Source organism: Pholcus phalangioides, unplaced genomic scaffold, assembly GCF_987345545.1.
Source record: "Pholcus phalangioides strain wild (caught in Gottingen) unplaced genomic scaffold, Ppha-v1.0 ptg000007l_1, whole genome shotgun sequence".
Taxonomy (NCBI): domain Eukaryota; kingdom Metazoa; phylum Arthropoda; class Arachnida; order Araneae; family Pholcidae; genus Pholcus; species Pholcus phalangioides.
This window is the reverse complement of record NW_028301600.1, coordinates 50,642,030-50,661,828: the sequence shown is the minus strand read 5'-3', so window position 1 is coordinate 50,661,828 and position 19,799 is coordinate 50,642,030. Positions and strand designations below refer to the sequence as shown.

At 34.9% G+C, this 19,799-nt stretch overlaps 1 protein-coding gene across 1 annotated transcript in view; it reads left to right on the top strand.

Annotated features, from left to right (window-relative positions):
- The first annotated feature begins 7,984 nt into the window (after positions 1-7,984).
- LOC149085447 (uncharacterized) overlaps positions 7,985-19,799 on the top strand; it is a 47,051-nt gene continuing 35,236 nt past the window's right edge. Inside the window, exons 1-9 of the mRNA XM_089233915.1 lie at positions 7,985-8,246; positions 9,499-9,716; positions 9,847-10,052; positions 10,269-10,665; positions 11,277-11,405; positions 11,777-11,911; positions 13,170-13,356; positions 15,051-15,274; positions 15,540-15,725. Of these exons, the coding sequence (XP_089090041.1) occupies positions 8,051-8,246; positions 9,499-9,716; positions 9,847-10,052; positions 10,269-10,665; positions 11,277-11,405; positions 11,777-11,911; positions 13,170-13,356; positions 15,051-15,274; positions 15,540-15,725 (1,878 nt within the window). The 5' untranslated portion in view covers positions 7,985-8,050. The remainder of the gene's footprint in view (positions 8,247-9,498; positions 9,717-9,846; positions 10,053-10,268; positions 10,666-11,276; positions 11,406-11,776; positions 11,912-13,169; positions 13,357-15,050; positions 15,275-15,539; positions 15,726-19,799) is intronic.

Sequence of the window (19,799 nt, the reverse complement as noted above, 5' to 3'; positions counted from 1 at the left end):
ATCTTTTTATTTTACACTAATGTAAAGCACACACACACAACCAACTCCAGCTTAAACCTAGTATTGAAACAACCCAGCAGAGTTCGCAGTTGCCACATCCCTTTGTAATTTAGTTAGCTCATCTCTGCGTCTGATACATTGCAGATAGAAAAGATAAGCTCCTAGAATTTCAAACTGTTCAGTTTGATGGTCACAGTCTGGCACAGAAAGAAAGCTCGCTATGAAATGATTGGCTCCTCTTCTTTTTTCAATGTATTTTCTATTAGCTGAATCTTTCATTTTACATGAAATTATTAAAAAAATTACAAAAAGGAGTGTAGGCACATCTGGAAAAATAATCTGAGGTAGACATAAGCTAATCGGATTTGAATGACAGTAATTATGATGATGATTGACGCTAAAAATCAGCTCATGACGCACCTGCACCCATATCAATGAAAATATTCGTTATCCGAATCCGCATTCGTTAGTCAAGGCACGAAACCCACGAAAAGATCTTCGTTAGCCAAAAACTTCATAAGCCGAGTAGTCTAGGTATGTTTACTTGAAAATAAGCATTCAGCATTTGTTTTATTGGGTGTTACTTATTTACTAATAAGAAATATCGATATACTGTATACGGCATGCCATGACCCTATACCTTTGAGCGGAACCTCTTACATTGATTCATAGTGTGAGAAAAAAAATTGAAAATCAAGGTTGATATATACTCGAGTTCTCTGGCTAGAGCCCAATTAGCATCCAATGGCCAACGCGGATGCTAACGGTTTAACGTTTGATAATGGTGTGCATTACCTTTGTTTAACAGGTAATGCACACGAGCTCGAAGGGAAGGAGGTTCGTTACCTTCGAAGCGTAGTGGTCTGGTGCGCTCACTCGGCTAGTAAGAGCACATGTGCGCGGTTATCTGCAGAGGCAGTTGAATTTTCTTTCCTGAATTCGTCTGCGCATCAGTCTGCTGTTTAAAATCCTTAGTAGGTTAATGTTTGCGGGGAATGTGGTATGTCGGTGATTGCCCATAATCGTCGGATGTGCGTAATCACTAATCGTCTAAGTCAGTTTGATAAATTTTCCTACATCAGTGTGTTTTACCAGTGATTATGTATAATTCCCGAATGAAGTTGGTAAGTATGATAAATATGGAAGAAATTATGCAGAAATATATAACTTGAATTCAACTATTTTTTTTTTATCATCATCATCAGTATCTTCCGAACGTGATGGGTGCACTACACGTATTTTGTTATAAAAGTTAAATTAAATGAAAACAAGTGTTATATAAGGAGATAAAAAAACGTATAGCCTAAATCAATTGTCATATAATGTTAGCTTTTTTCACATTTATCGACACTTTTAAACATAATCAGCATCATTGGTCGAAACCATCAGCCTAGACTGAAATTTGTGCAAAATGTCCAATAAATTTAAGTACATCATTGACGATTGATCATATTTACCAATGCGAGGTTAGGATTATACATAATCACCAGTTGGTCTGTGTTGTATTATTAAATTCAACCGTGTTATTCATTGATCATTTTCGTCGCACCACGGTCATTTTCTACACACGAGGGCTAATTAGGCCGGGACCTACAATTTATTGCCGATTCCGAACGGCAGGCTTGTTTTTTCTACTTATCGAGAGATTGGCGCGCTAACCCCTCGATGGGGCAACTCCCTGCGGTAGCAATTTTTTGCTGCGGTCAAGTCGCTGTTTTTTTTTTGTACCCCTGTGTCAGGAAAGTTTTCTGACAAGGACGAACCGGTATCGAACTCGCGACACCTCTAAACATCCTTTGGTACTTTAGGCGAGTATCTTATCGAACGGGCTACCGCGCCCCGCTATTATTCATAATCACCGGATTTGTCACAAGTATGTTGTCTACTTTAATTTGAATTTCAACTTTGCGGTGCAGACACGTGTGAACGTAATTTATAAGATTGATGAGTTTGAAATGAATTTACGTGTGAAATAAAGGATAAAATTTAAAATTTGACAGGAAAAAAAATTGTTATCATTTTTGTATAATGTTGGCTTTCTTCATATTTGTCAACATGTACTAACAAAACCAATATTACCAAATGAATTCGTTATCCTAGACTGAGGTTTACGCGCAATTCTAGTGAATTTGGGAAATTTCATCGACGATTTATCGTATTTAGCAGTATCAAAAATAGTCGGAGTTTATGCATAATCACCGGAGTTATCTCATTTACCGTGTCATATATGTTCAATCGATAAAAGTTCAACTATTATGCATAATAACCATCAGATTTACCGTAACATATACACTTTATGTCTTCGGTATTTACATGTACGCACGTGAAAGAAAAAAAACTGTATCAATATATAATTCAGAGCTAAACTTCTTATGATAAATATTAAATTTAGATATCTATATTTTCTATTCCATCCGTTTTACTTATGTTTCGAATTCTTTTCCTAATTTTTTAAAAGCATTCAAAAATAAAAAATAAAAATTCAATACAAATCAATTTTTTCACAGATTCTTCCGTTGACAAGACGTTTTTACCTTACATAGAATTGAATGAAACCCCTTTCTTACATTTTCTTTATAAAAATCAAATTTTCTTAGAGTACCGTCGAATGAAAAAAGAACAATAAGAATTTTCTCCGTTTTTCAAATAACGTACAGGAATAAAAATTTCAGTTTTTATCTTTCGAGTTACAGTGTATATTTTTTTTAGCTTTGAATTCTTAAAAGATGGATATGTGAATCAATTCTTTTTTCTTTTTTTTTTCGTAAGACATTTTTACCCGTAAATTAAGAAATTTTTGTGCTGGATATGGTTTAAAAAAAAACACCGCCCCATTTTTTTAAGATGGTTGCCGGTCCTAAAGCTGGTTCCACACTCGCAGCGCTACACCGCTCTGAGCCTCTCGAAAACCGGTTTTTTTAGGTGTGGCTGAGGTGATTTTGTTGTCAAAAACCGGTTTTGAGGTTTAGCTGAGCTTATTGTGCCGTCAGTTAAACCGGTTTTTTACTTGGCTCACAGCTGCGTACATTACGTGTGTGGAACCGGCTTTATATTTTTAATGAAAATGAAGTCTAAAAAGTATTTGTTAAATCCATGCGATTTATTAACCTTTATCGAAGAACCTACCACTCCATTACGATGATGAACTGCGTTGTCGTAGATAAAACACACGACCTTCTCTCAAACGTATAGATCAGACGTCTTGAACCTGTTGCTCGAAACCACTCAAGAATGCTTGGCGATTGTGTCCTATTTCATACTCGGAAAGTATTGATCGAAACTCCAATTAAATTATCATATTCAAGGACTAACATTATGCTGATTTTAGATTAAGTGTATGTCAGAGTTGCCGTAATGGTATCCTTCTTTTGATGATGGTTATAGATGGCGTAACGACTCTAAAAAACATTGAAAACCTCTGGTATATACAGGGTGGTCATAAAATAACCTCGCCGATATACTAGCCCACCGCGGCCTCAAACATTAATGAATGCAAATGAAATTCGAGATATTGATACTTCAAAGTATGCGCTTGAGAATGAAGAGAAAAACAAAACCCTAGTTCTCACGGTCACAGAAACAAAAATAGAAGAAGATAAATAGAAGAATGAATAGTAGAATGAATAGAAAAAGAAAAATAGGAGAAACTCAAAGAATCCAAATGGCAGCACTCGTTTTTATATCTTGCTAACTGATCAGAGCGGTGAAAAACAAGGGAAAAGTAAATCAAATACAAATACAAGGCCACAACAGCCAAAAGGCTCAACGAGGTGAAAAAAAGATGCCCATAACAAGTATGGATGCCATATATATTTCTAAAATACAGCAATCCAATGAAAAATGCAATTATAAAAACTAAATACTATATGCATGATATATTATACAATCCCCATAAAAAATATTTATGGCAGTCTTATTCTAAGTATGGATAGCTTTCCAAGAAGGCGAGAAAGTGTTTGTCAAAGTGCTCCGGGATGAATTTTAATAATAATAAACAAGACCTGCACACCAAAGTTCAGTCTCCCAAGTTCGATAGGCAATTTTATGCTTCCTTATTCTACGTTGCGGATTGGTTTTCTCACTGTGGTTCTTTTTTTTTTTTTCAGGTCCAAAATTTCGCGGGAGTAAAATAGTTCATTAATTTGCATGCGTTTAATAAATTTATTTATACATTTTAAAGATTATACACTGAAACTATTATAACAGCAACCATTACGGCTAATTTAAATTTCAGTTTAAAACTTTCTTCAACCACTTTCAAATAAAGCTAGTAACAAAATATGCATAATTCCTGCAGCTATTTTTTGCTCTGAGTTTTCAACTATAATAAAATATAAAATTTAGCATAAAGAAATATATAATATGTATATATGAAATTCTAATTATTGCATCTATATATAGCATGAATAATTCATCATTTTAAATCCGTGACCTTTCCTTCTAATAACGGGTTCTTTTCCATATTGGTTTTCACGCATGAATCAAGGCTCTGAGATACCAATATTTGTGTTGAAGCAGAACAGATTTTCGAGTGATTCTCATGTACTTTTTTGAATATCTGGCTACTGACCAGAAAACAATGGCTTATCAACCTGATTCAGAGTAACTATAGCGACGAATTGCTATGGGAACGGAAAAATTATCTGCCTACTAAAGCGTTACTCCCAGAATACTACTTGTAGCTGAGGCACACATAATTACTTAATATATATGTGTGTATATATATATTCATAACCATACATATAGATCGACTGAACTGATTGAAAATTCCTCTGAATTTCCGTTTCTCTAAACGTTATCTCTCATACTTCGTTTCGCGCATCGCATTTATTTATTCATCATTGTGCAAAAATTGGTATCATGTGATTCGCTCAGGGAAGTTCGAAAAATACATCAACTAGCTTCGGAAGATTCGTACAGGAAATTTCTGCCGTAACTGTTTTTTTCCGTAAGGGTTTATAGTAAAAATAAATATTAATGGATAAGAAACGACCGTATATAAAAATATGAATGTCAGATGTTCGTGGGCATCATCATCACGTAAAACTGAATGTACATTGTTTTCCTTTCTTTTCCTCGCGTGCGACTTTTCTGTTTTTTCGATTGTACTCTATTTCTCGTTGGCTTATCTTCTTTCGATCGATCAATCGATTGGATATATGCATTATATCCGAACTATAGAAATATTCAGTGTCAGAGTATAAGCCATCAGAGATATTTAAAGAACTTTGTCCGAGCATCAAATTATATAGGATATATATGACTTCATATAAATAACATCAGATTTGGAAAAAATTTTAGTTTTCTTAGGGAAAAGTATGGGCGAACGGTTGCACCATAGTGAGCATTGAAACATTTGAAATAGTTTTAACATTCTAGTTGATGTTTTTGGAATGCAAGAGATTAGAAATACACAGCCTTAAAACTGAGTATTGTTTTAACTCTGTCTGTGACCTTAAATACACATTTTACATTGCAAATTTCGTGGACTATTCTCGTAGAAATTTTCATCTAAGCATTCACCTAATAAACTTTACACATTTATACTCAATCATTGTGTGTAATGCATGCATAAAGTTATGCATAAAATGTGTTGCATGCATAAAGTTATTCACTTTTTTTCCAAATTGCTGAACATCACGTACTTTGAACCACATTTAAGCTTTGCCTAAAAATGCATATTTCATGTTTACGGTAACGAAATAGATAATTTAAATGTCATTTGATATATTTGATACAGTATACAGAAAATAAAAATGAATTCAGTGCAATTTTACTGTTAAAACTGACTAAAGTTGCTATTGCACAATAAAAGTTTGATAAAAGATCTTTTACAGAACTTGAAAAACAACCAAGCTTATTGTTTAAATTTGCTCGAATGTAACATACACTTATTGGTTGCATTTTTCAAGTTTTATCAAGAAGCTTTTTTACAAAACTTTTATAGTGTAGTTCCGGTCTAAGAAAAAGTCTTATAAAATATGTGCCAAGGTACATATCTCCTCTATACAGGGTGTCCTGTAAGTGCTAATGCAGCCTTTATCTCATCAACCGTCCGTCGTAGATGTATGACTTCAATTTAAAAAATGCTCAAAAGGTGTTAAAAAATTTCTTTTTACCAATTTTAAGAGTGAATACAGTGTGTGACAAGATAAAAAAATCTAAATTTTTAGACGGTCCTCTTGTCCTCCAACTTCCAATTAGAAAGTTATTGTCCTATCTTTTCTGTCCCCAACAAAAATATCCCGTTTTTAACTGCAATATTAACTGAGATATTTTAATTCAAAAATCGGAGAAAAATTGATAATTAACAGCAAAAATCTAACGGACAACGCTCCTTTCCTTCATTTATGCTGTCCTTTCTCAACTTTTCTCCGATTTTTAAATTAGAATATCTCTGCGAATATTGCACTTTAAAACTATGAATTTTTTTGTTGGCCCTCAGGAGAGACAGGGCAACAACATTCCAATTGGAAATTAGAGGACAGGGGGACCATATAAAAATTGGGATTTGTTTTTATTTATGACCCGCTGAATTTTCACTCTCACAATTGGTACAGAGTAATTTTGAGCATTTTTTAAATTAAAATCCATACCTCTACGACACACAGGTTGATGATATAATGGCCGCATTAGCACTTACAGGACACCCTGTATGTATATACATAGATATGATATCGAATAAAAGAGCATACGACTGACCAATCACATAAATGGTTTCAAGTTTTGAACATGTTATTATTTTTTTCTTTTTATTGTATGAGTAGAAAGTGAAGCATCCGATATTTTCAGCATGCAGTACATGGCCCACGCATCCTGCGGCCAGGTCTCTAGGCTAGTATATTTTTCATGCCCTAGCGAATTTAGTGTAAAAAAATTAAAAATTATCAGAATCGTATCAGGCCCCCCAGGGCTAGAGCTCTGTCAGCACCATCCTTGAGGGGGCAGACCGAATATGATGCGGAATTTTCGAAATGCAGATAATAATTTAAATGAACTGGTAAGAACAAATAGGTCTACTTATGTGCTTCTAGTTTGTTTATTATATCTGTGCAATACAGTGCAAACTCGAAGAATGTTTTGAAGTTCGGCGTCATTTCCAAGACTCATTAAAAACTATAAAATGTTTGACATTTTGTTATAAATAACTTTGGAGATAAACTATTCAAACAAAAACAAGCTTATTCAAATAAACTGCATTAAAAAAATTGGTTAGATGCTTTTGCAACTGTTGCTGAAATTAGTGATCGATATCTTTTATTCTAATGATGAGTCTTGGATGGTAACTAATATACTGCCAAAATTGAGTATAGCAGTTTAGAACGAAAAAATACCTTTTTTCATTCGTAATTATTTTAATGAGCCTTCATATAAATTTATAAATACTAGAGGTTCAGTTGCAAATGCTACGGTTTACAATTTTGAAAAAAATATCTGAGAAGTTTGCATTTTTTTCTCTGAGGATTAAAGAAAAGACGTTGAATATTTACTAGATAAATATTTCTATCTAGTAAAAAACCGACTTTTTCCTCCTTCCTATTCTGCTGATGAATGCTTATTTTTTATCATTTCTATTTCACGAAGAAGAAATGGTTTGATTGAGATGGAATGTTAATAAATAATGCACTCATTTATTTTGAGGCACTCATCTAACAAAGTTGTTCATTTCGAATAAGGGAAAAATAATTAAGTCAGTTTTCAGAAGGAAATGAAGACATTGAAAAGTACAGAGGAAAAAAAAGGAAATCAGCTTGTGAGAATATGTATATCTTCGTTAAAAAAAATAACTATGCGCCCTTAAATTTAGAATCGAGAATACCGTAGTAAGGAACAGAAGCTAAACAAACACTTCATAGAAGTGTTTCAAAGAGACACGGTCCTGAGTAAATACGTGTCGGAGGGCCAAATCATCAGAATACCGGAAGAGGGATCGTCTAAGCTATATATACGTATATAAGCGATGCTCATGCTGCAGCACAGAAGTAGGCTGGACGGCTAGATTGTCGCCGCGTAATCTGACAGTGACCCTCTGAAGTGAACAATCGTCACGATGTCTGTCAAGGAAAAGCAGAGTCGCGTGCTCAGCCTGTTCAAACATCTAACAACCATCAGCAAAGTAACCATTCCTTCAGCTGATAGGGATCCGAGGCTTAAGAATGTCGGCAAATTGGCTCAAGGAGAACTTTTCTCTTGTTTCCACGAAAAAGGCCTTGCTGAAGCTACCGAGCTTTACGAGACTCTTTATGGCAAGTAATTTCTGATGCTAATTATCTCTATCAATCACGTAATATCTTCTTTTAAAACGTTTTTTTATAGTTTATTGCAGTAGCTACGAATAAAAACTATACAAAATATATTTATTAGAACACGTTAATTCATAAAAGTGTTCGGGCACTTCGATCAAATTGTTAAGAAAATCAATTTTAGAAATTTTCAACTTGAAACCTTGAATAGTGATACGAGAGTCCTCGCTGAGTGAAGGCTCAGCCGATAGCATCTTCATCGTGTCTTTGCCGATTCGAAAACACCAGTATGCTAAGAAAATAATTTTAATATAGTATAATAGAAAATATATATTTAATATTCTGTCACCCTTTTTGGGCCAAATAATTTTCAATATGTTGATCATAGTTATCACATATAAGATACTATACAATATTATTTCACTTTCACAAAATATTCGCTATTTGGTACTAACTGTGCATCATCGCTGACATCATCGTGTTATTCAGCCAAACCGTTAACATACTTTTTATTATTATTTCCTCGTTCGTTATTCTGAAGATATCTTTTATTGAGCCAAAGCATTGTATGCATTTTTTCTCGAAAAGATGTCGCTGGTGCTTTTGTGTGGGATTTAAACTTGTTGAAACCGCCAAGAATATAGAACCAACGAATGATCGATAAACATTTGAAACTTGAAATAGAAAAAATTTTGTTTTTTTTTTCTTTGACTTGCCCAATACAGCTAGACTTCATTCATTACTCATATATTTATTTATAGATATCGATGACCGCCAATGTCTTATATTACTTGAAATATAAATACAATGCAGACCAAGAGATGAACATAATATTTACATTCGATGCAAAGCAAATACCAAATTTTGAACTAAAACTTTAAAATATTGTTGTTTTTTTTTAAATGAAAAATTACGCTTCAAAATTTTGATTTCCTTTCTTTAAATGGAAAAAAATTGGGTGGAGTTTTAAAGCGCTTTTATCTGTTTATTATGCATCCTAATTCCTCGTTGATTTTAATATCTATTTATCACTTCTTTTTTTACCAAAAATTTTCTTACAAATGTATTTGAAGAAAAATATATTTTTTCCTTCATAAATTTGGAATAATAATATTCACCAGCAAGTTATGTGTACTAGGCTTTTCTTTAACCTTTATAGCTTCTACAGAATATGACAAAAAGACAAAAAGATCACACATACAGTATTTTTTATTGTTGAATGCAGTTTAACAGTATTTCTTCTTTGTCTTTTTAGCTGCTAAGGATTTCGAAGATTTCATGAACTTGGCTAAACAAGCACGTACCTTTGTAAATGAAGGATTGTTCACTTATGCTACTTCGGTGGCTATTCTTCACCGTGACGACTGCAAGGGTGTAACTGTGCCTCCGATTCAGGAAGTGTTCCCCGACAGATTCATCCCTTCAGAAACTATCAGTCTAGCTATCAAAGAAGCCTACAATCATCCAGACCAGGTTGAGTAACTATTAATTATTGATTTATTCTTCTTTGCCTAAAGAATAAATGTTTATTTTTAACTATGTATTGGTATTTATGTAATAACTTTTTTATACTTTTATGTGCTTTTTTTCCGATTTTATAAAGGATATTGAAGTCCAGATTGAAACCACGGGTAACATTTTGGATCCTGAATATAAAATGTCTTATTTCCGGGAAGATATTGGCACAAATGCTCATCATTGGCATTGGCATATTGTTTATCCTGCCACTTGGAATACTGGTGTGATGAATAAGTTAAAAGACAGGAAGGGAGAACTTTTCTATTACATGCATCAGCAAATGTGCGCCAGGTATGTATCAATAGTTATCGTGTTTGTTTTTCCTATATACAGTGTCAATTGATTTATTAAAGAAAACGGAAATAGGACGTACAATAAGTTTTTATGGGAGAAATATATGTTCAAATTTCATTTCTGTTATATGCTTCATATTTTCTATGAAGCTTCCATGTTGCTTTAATTTGGAAGCGAGTAGTTCACTTTAAAACATGCATGTGTCTATCATAGGTATGATTGTGAAAGACTTTCAAACGGAATGCGACGAATGATTCCTTTCCATAACTTTGAAGAAAAGCTAGAGGGTTATTCGGCTCACTTGACATCTCTTGTGAGTGGACTTAAGTATGCATCGCGTCCAGAGGGTTTCAGCATAACTGATCTTTACGATGTCGATGTCCAGGATATGATTCGATGGAGGGAGAGAATACTCGAAGCCATTCATTTAGGTTACGTCGAAGACAGCAGCCACCAAAAAATTCCTTTGACAGCAGAAGATGGAATCGACATTCTCGGCTCCCTTGTAGAATCCAGCTACGATTCGAAGAACAAACTTTTCTACGGTAGCTTGCATAACTGGGGACACGTCATGTTTGCAAACGTTGCTGATCCCGACGGCAGGTTCAATGTAAGAATCTTTTATTTTATAATAGAAATTTTTAACATATACCCATGCTCAAATTTAGCCTTTGAATGCATGAACTTTTATTTTACAATTTAAAATTTATCATGTTTTTACCAAGGTAATTTATCAGCTTTACTGACTTTAATTTCATTTAATTGCTTGAGATTTAAAATTTACCATTAGTTTCTGAAGATTAAGGAATAAGGAAATAATTTAAAATATTTTCTGATGTCAATTTAATAAGAATAGTGTTGATTATTATCGATTGATTTTAGCTTATCAAGCTTACTATGCATTGAAGAGTTAGCATATTCAAGAGAGAGAGAGTTGTATTTTTAAACTATTTTTTCTTGAACATATAAAGGATCCTGAACATTTAATTTAAGAGAGTGTTATGTAAACGCATAGTTATGTTTTGAATATCATAATCACATATTATTACATGTTTCAAGTCTCATATCCTGTATGATGAGAAGAAATTCATTTCGTTCTAAAAAATTGAGGATTAGTTTTCCTCATGAGTGTTGCTAGAAAAGGTGTAAAAAATTTTATTAAATAACTACTAAAAACTGTTCAACTATGCTCTTAGTGAATGTTTTTCCAATGCTTTACAGGAAAATCCAGGTGTGATGAGTGATACCTCTACATCTCTTCGTGATCCAATCTTCTACAGGTATCACAGATTTATTGATAACATTTTCCAAGAATACAAATCAACATTGCCCTCATATACACCAGCTGATGTAAGTGGCTCTCATTAATCCCTATTGTGTTTTTGTTAAGTGTATAGAAATGGGTCTTGAAATTAATACAATTAAACATTAATACATAATATTATTAATAAATATTATAACATTTCACACATAATATTTGCATTTTTTCAATTTTATCGTGCGTGGTCACGTTGAATTTTTTTTTAACGAGTTTTTTATTCTATAGAAATCACTTTACATCATTGTTATAGTTTTTGCCGAATGAATGCGAAACGAGAATAATGTTAATCTATTTAAAATTACTCTAATATCACTTGCGATGTATAAAGTGAAATCTGAGCATCTGAAATGCCGGAAAAATTTTTCATAATCCAATTGAACATTTATAATCACTTTTGTAGCTGGATTTCCCAGGAGTTGAAGTTGTGAACGTCACAGTTAATGCTAAAGCTCCAAATCTCGTGACAACGCATATGAAAGATGGTGTCCTCGAACTTACTCATGGTATCAACTTCGGATCATCAAAATCAATCAAGGTAAAAAAATTCATTTCCTCTCCGAAAAATACTAATAATCAAAACCGAAGTATAATAAAATCTTTTTGTGAGCCTTTTTTAATTTTCAAATGTATATAATATATACAGTGAAACCTCGATATAACGGTACTCTGTGGACCAAGGAAAAATATCATTGTAGAGGGGTTATCGTTATATCAAGTATCGTTGTAGTGAGGTTTTACTGTATTCTCCCTCTTTCAGAAAATTCACACATGTTTTTCCCCTTTTTTTCGCGTGACATTTTGTACACAACAGTATACAGAGTGTCCTGTAAGTGGCCTTTTTCTCACCAACCGTTCATCGTAGAGGTATGATTCCAATTTAAAAAATGTTCAGCAGGCGTTCAAAAATGTTCCAGTTTTGAGAGTGAAAATACAGTGTGCCACAAAATAAATAATTTTAATTATTTTTATACGGTCCCCCTATGCTCCAACTTCCAACTAGAAAGTTGTTGCCCTGTCTCTTTTAAGGCCAACAAAAAATTCCATGTTTTCAAGTGCAATAATCACAGAATAATTCAAATTCGAAAAACGGAGGAAATTTGGGAAAGAACAGCATTAAATGCGGAAAAACTGTTTTGCCCGCATTTAACGCTGTTCGTTCCGAAATTTTCTCTGTTTTTCGAATTCGAATATCTCTGTGAGTATTCGTAGGCACTTGGAAACACTGAATTTTTTTTTTTTTTTTTTGGCATCAGGAGAGAGGGCATTAACTGTCTAATTAACAGTTAGAGCACAGGAGGATCGTATAAAAATGAAGATTTTTTTTATTTTGTTATACACTGCATTTTCACTCTCAAAACTGGTACAGGGTAGTTTTGAACGCCTGTTGAGCATTTTTTAAACTGAAATTATACCACTACGACGGACGGTTGATGAGACAAACGTCGTGCTAGCGCTTACAGGACACCGTGTATATACCAGTGAAATCTGTGAGCAACGATACTGTCTATAAAGATAAACCTGTCTGTAACGATATTTTCTTTGGTCCCGGCGGAATTCCTATTCAACGGGAAACAGCGCAAGTGCTCAAATTGTCTACAACTATAACCTATCTGTAACAATATTTTTTCTAGGTCCCTACAGTATCGTTATAGAAAGATTTCACTGTATACATGTAACCACCGCTAAACATTAGAATACCATCATGAATATCTTCATGTACCAAGATTTTCTGTCCATTTCCAGTATACTGTATCTGAACATCAGTTCATTGATCATGAATCAATTGTTTACAGGTCCGTTATCAACACATTGATCACGAACCTTTTACTTATAACATCAGTGTTGAGAACAAGTCAGGTGATGCCAAGAAAGCAACCGTGCGAATTTTCTTGGGTCCGAAATACGACGAGTTGGGCAACCGTCTGGACCCTGAACGCCAGAGAGGCCTCTGCATCGAGCTGGACAAATTCACTGCCGATTGTAAGTTAATATTTCTATTCCAATGCTTATATTTACGTGTTTCATTTTTCAGCCACTAATTTTCGCGCTGTCCGACATGTACCCATTCGTTAGAAATTCCGTAGAGCAGAGGTCTTCAACCTTTTTTTAGTCACGAGCACTATAACTGTACCCATCATCAATAGAAGAGCACCCTCTTGGCAAATTTGACATGCGGATACATGAAATCAGGATGATTTCAATCCTTGAATGCAATTTGTACAAGGTGTTTAATTGGAACATTGATCAATAGTGCTCGCGAGCACGAAATCAGACACAAGCATCGAAAACTCTGGGGGCTTCAGAGAGAACCGTGGTGCTCGCGAGTAACGGGTTGAAGATGCCTGCCGTTGAGGAATATGGACGAGGTGCATATGTGGTTTAGTTGTAGCTACGCTAATTATGTTCTTAGATTATAAAGGACCCACACTTCTACACGTTTATTCTTTCCTTACCTGAACATTTTACATTTCACTAATTTTCCCGAGAAACCGGCAAATAATGTATATATTCTTTTTGAAAAAAATAATGTTCTCTATATTATATACATTGATTTCTAAGTAAAGCTGAAGCTTTTTTGTTTTTTATGTCAATAAAAATCTCTCTAACTGGCATAGTGTCCTAGAAAAAGTTGACTTCACATCATGATATCTCAGTGACTTCTTCAGGAAGAAGTAATCAGTTATTTATACCCCACTAGCTATTAAATATTCAAAGAATCATATCATGACATGATGACGATCAGCTTAATAAAATTCAGCTTCGGTAGAAATAGTTTATACACATCACACAAGCTATTTAAAAAATGTCCCCTCTTGGAAATTTCTCTTCTTATCATATACACTGATCAAATTTTGAATAAAATATCGTCGAATTTTTTACATAAAATATATATTCGCGCGCGGACATTCTTTTATCTCTTCATAAAATAATCATCAGACTACGTTCTCCTTAAAACACTAAAATTCTTCGATTTAGATTACTTTCAAACTGTAACGTTCAAGACAACCCCCTGATATTTTTGAAGAAAAAAAAACTTTTGTGCGCTAAAGTGCGTAGCAATTCACAAAATACAACTTGATTTTTTTTTCTGACGTTAATTCGTATTTTCAAGGTTAGGCATGCAAATTTATAAGCAGACATTTCCAGTGAAGTGGAGAGCCTCTCAGAAAAATCACTTTGCTTTTGCCCAGAGACCGATGATGATCTGTAGACGACCCTGTGTTAGCAATCTTTACAATGATGAATTTCAGTATAATAATATTAAGCGCGGGGCCTCTGCCTTAAGTATTTCATCAAAAATATTTGTTTACTTTTTATGTGCAGCATGAATTTCACATTGTCTGTGTTATTTTATTTATATTTGTGACATATCTTGGTTCTTTTGAAATTTCATATGTAACGAGTTTCTTCAAGTTAATACGTTATCAAAAATAAATATTTTTAATATTAAAAGTACAAATTTTTCTACTGAATAACATGCTGTAGGAAACTACGAGTTATCTATTCCGGTTTATGGAAAAATATCACAAAAATTAACATTTGTATACATTTTTCACTTTCACAATTCTACGACTTTCATTCTTCTGGTTAAATATAGTAAAAAGTTTCTCACGGATGTTTTAAAAGTTTAAGAAGAGTGTTTTAATATTAAGCATTTTAAAATATTTTTTCAGTGGCTCCTGGCAAGAATTCCATCACTCGTGATCATCGTCTTTCCAGTGTCACTGTAAGCGAGACTCATACTTTTGCTCAGCTTGAAGCTGGCGAAGGTGTCAGTGAAGCAACAACAGAATTCTGCAGTTGCGGATGGCCCGAGCACATGTTGATCCCACGTGGAAACTACAAGGGAATGGAATTCGATCTCTTCGTCATTCTCACTGACAATACTGTTGACAGCGTAAGTATCTCTTCATTGGCATAAAAACATGGAAAAACATGCCCCTCTATTAAAATTCCTGTTTTAAAGCTGCTTATATTTACAGCCGAAAATGTGCAGTTATCTTCTCTAATAATATTCTTTAGCCGATATTACAAACGTATGAATGATGGCATTTTAACTTTATGCGAAAAAAAAAAAGTTGCATTGGCAATGGATTTTGCTTTTACGACGATTTTATTCTGTGGAGGGATATTTAGCAAGTATATTCTATTTCTTTGTTTAGGTTGACGGAGGTTTGGATGGTGGATTGTGCACTGATGCCATCAGCTACTGTGGTGCCAAGGACAACAAGTACCCTGACAAGAAGCCTATGGGTTATCCATTCGACCGAATTATTCCCGCCTTAACGATTGCTGAATTCCTGACGCCCAACATGAGTTGCACTGACGTCAGGATCAAGTTCATGGGATAAATATGAGATAAATTACTAAATTTCATGTGACAAAATGGGGTACAGTAAAATAATCGTCCTCCACTGTTTTCTCTCCAAGTTGAATATTATTCGCGGTGGTGTTTGTTCACTCAGTTTCTCTCCTACGAACTAAACTAATAATTTTGTAGCATTTTAAGTTGGATCACAATTGTAATGATAGCATTGTAACTATAGCAAACAGCTTGTATAATAAATAAAAAAATTATTATATATTATAATTATAGACCTTTCAAGAGAAAATAAACTTTGAAAATATTTTGCGCAGTGGAAATTATATTTTCACCTGAATTTCATTTTATTGTTACTTTTTATCTTGATGATGTTTTTTTTTTTGTCGATAAAATATTAATCACTAAATAAACACATTAAAACACAGATTTTAAATCGCTCGAAAGTAGCAAAAACAAGATGGCAAAACGGGAAAATGAAAAAAAAAAATCACGCTGTCTAAAAACAGGAAAATAAAGTCGTCGACAAATGGACGTTCCGAAATCTCGTGCGCTCAGTCCTCATTAAATACCTGACGAAAAGTACTACTTTTTCTTGAGAAAGGGAGATGGTGCCAAGACGACTGCAAAAGTAGCCTATAGGGCTAGAACGAAATTGTTATCGCCTCGTTGAAAGACCCAGAAGAACCGGTCTAAGGGTGCGAACATAGTGAACGCTGGTTTCCGATTCTGCAAGTCTACGGATTGGTTAAAACACCTGAAATTCAAGTTTTAATCCAATCCGTAACGGCGCGGATTTGCAGAATCGGAAACCAGCGTGCACTATGTTCGTGCCCTCACACTCACAAGTGTTGATTAAATGATCGAAGAGCGGCAACAATAATGTTGATCCCATTCGGAAACTACAAGGGAAATATTTGGAATAGATGATTTCTCACTCTCCACTATTCATACAAAGTGTAGAAAACTAGTTACAATGCAGAAATTTATTTTTGAAGAAAACTTCTATAGGCCCCTCTGCGAGAATCAAACCACTGTTTCCTCCACAGTCGCAGAGCGAATGTACTAGAGTGTTTCTCGGCATTTTTGAAGTGAAGTTTCTTTAAGGAGGAGGGGGTGAATTTTCAAATCCGCGCCACAAAAAGTGTAACGAAAACGACATAAGCTAAAGTGAAACGGAAATGACGTCAGGTTTTTTTTCCCTCAAAACCAGTTCTGCAGACGAAATTACGTTAGGTTGGTGGTGGTGAGGATGAAGAACATGTATATGGTACTGGGAAGTCGTGTATCGTTTGAAGAGAAAAGTAATTTTGGTTGTTGTTGAGTTTCTCTCTATTTATCGTCGCATCACTATATGCAGAATACAGTATCCACAAAAAAATGAACGAACGAAAAAAAATTGACGAAAATTTGAAATTAATTCAAGAAATGACGTTGGAACTAATGAAAATTTTGACTCATTGAAAGAAATATAATATCTGATTTATCAATACTTTTTCAGCAGATTTGAATTACTGTATATTCTGAAGTCCAAAATTAATGAATAAATTATTTTAATATAACTCATTAAAAATATAATACAAAAAAAACAGTGACTTGACCGCAGCGAAAAATTGCTACCGCAGGGAGTCCCCCATCGAGGGGTTAGCGCACCAATCTCTCGATGAGTATAAAAAACAAGCCTGCCGTTCGGAATCGGCAATAAATTGTAGGTCTCATTAGCCCTCGTGTGCAGAAAATGACCGTAATACGACAAAAATGATCAAATATAATTCATAAAGTAATCGAAAATTAATGCGAGAAGCTTTCGAATTAATGAGAATTTATGGGAGATACAATTTGAAAATATTGATAACTCTCAATAGTTTCGAAGGCCCCTATATTTGACCCGATGCCTCACATTTATCTGATCCGTCCAAATCACGTTCTGATTTGCATTTTTTCACAACTCAAAAACCTGAATTGAACAGAACTCGGGAGCCATCTGATTTCCAATGAGGGAAGAAGCTCGAAGTTATATACAGGGTGGTAACTATCGACAGCCCAATCATTTTATACACGCGATTCCTTGTGAAAAGGAAATTAGGATAATACTAATCATGTGACGTTTGGGTGATGTCACTCTAGACTGAGGCTAGACTCAGAAACTGGGTTGTGGGATTTTAAAATTCATTCTTTTGGCCTCTATTGGCATTCAATATATTAATATTTACTTTATTTTGAGTGACCCATAATAATTCCGCCGTATATTTTTATATTTTTGTGCATATTTAAATGAGTACAACCAATCATTGGCGTACGCAAAGGGGGGATTTAGGGTTCTAATCCCCCTCCCCCCCCCCCCCCCCCGAGCCGAGATTATAGTGTTATTTTTCAGGAAAAAACGTAAATCCCCGCTCTTAAGAAAAAAAATTGAAAACCCCCAATTCTGCGCGTACGCCTATGCAATCAATGGTAATTTTTTCGAAACTTTTTGAGGATGACACCTTTGGACTCTTTCCTTGTTGGTAAAATGAACCTTGAACTTCGATGCCTGATCATTCATTAGAATTTTATGAATTTTTAAATTTAAAAAAGGTATAAAATTCAAAAATCTGAATTCAACATTTTTTAAAAAATACTTCCCATGCCTTAATTTCTGAATCTGAGATTCATTTTACTAACAAACATGATGAGTAAACATTTCTGCAAAATTTCAGAATTTTTGGGGCAGTCATTTTTTTTAATCTCACGGATGAACTCAAAAACTGCGATCTGAGAAAATCGTAATTACAATCGCATAAAAATTTAAAAACTTCAACATACACACGTGAGAGGTAAAAAATACTAGTTTTCGCTATCTGAATTTTCTGGGTTAAACGAATATTAATACCTTCAAAAACGCTAAGTTATACGTTTGGCGTACATGCGGTGAATTTGGCAGGATTATGAAGTGACGTCATCAATTTTTAAAGCGTTATAAGGAATCACGTGTATAATTATTGGGCGGTCGATGGTTACCAACCTGTATACACTGTGACGAACGAATTTGAGATTCCCACGCTCTTCAAACGCATATTCAACCCCTTTCACGCAATATATTAGAATGTTTGTGAAAGGAAAAGTTTGTGTATATATGTATAAACTGAAGAGCCAAAAACACTGTTACAGGCATGCGTATGCGAATAAAGAGATATGGAACCAATCGGCAACGCCTATATAATACAACAAGTGTCTGCCATAGTTGTTAGATCGATTACTGCTGCTACAATGGCAGGTTATCGAGATTTAAGTGAGTTTGAACGTGGTGTTATAGTCGGCGCACGAGAGATGGGACATAGCATCTCCGAGGTAGCGATGAAATTTGGATTTTCACGTACGACCATTTCACGAGTGTACCGTGAATATCGGGAATCCGGTAAAAAATTAAAGCTACGACATCGCTGCGGCCGGAAAAAGATCATGCAAGAACGGGACAAACGACGACTGACGAGAATCATTAAACGTGACAGACGTGCAACCCTTCCGCAAATTGCTGCAGATTTCAATGCTGGGCCATCAACAAGTGTCAGCGTGCGAACCATTCAACGAAACATCATCGATATGGGCTTTCGGAGCCGAAGGCCCACTCGTGTACCCTTGATGACTGCACGACACAAAGCTTTACGCCTCGCCTGGGGCCCGACAACACCGACATTGGACTGTTGAGGACTGGAAACACGTTACCTGGTCTGACGAGTCTCGGTTCCAATTGCTTCGAGCTGATGGACGTGTACGGGTATGGAGACAACCTCATGAATCCATGGACCCTACATGTCAACAGGGGACTGTTCAAGCTGGTGGAGGCTCTGTGATGGTATGGGACGTGTGCAGTTGGCGTGATATGGGATCCCTGATACGACTCTGACAGGTGACAGGTACGTAAGCATCCTGTCTGATCACCTGCACCCATTCATGTCCATTGTGCATTCCGACGGACTTGGACAATTTCAGCAGGACAATGCGACACCCCACACGTCCAGAATTGCTACAAAGTGGCTCCAGGAACACTCTTCTGACTTTAGACACTTCCGCTGGCCACCTAAATCCCCAGACATGAACATTATTGAACATATCTGAGATG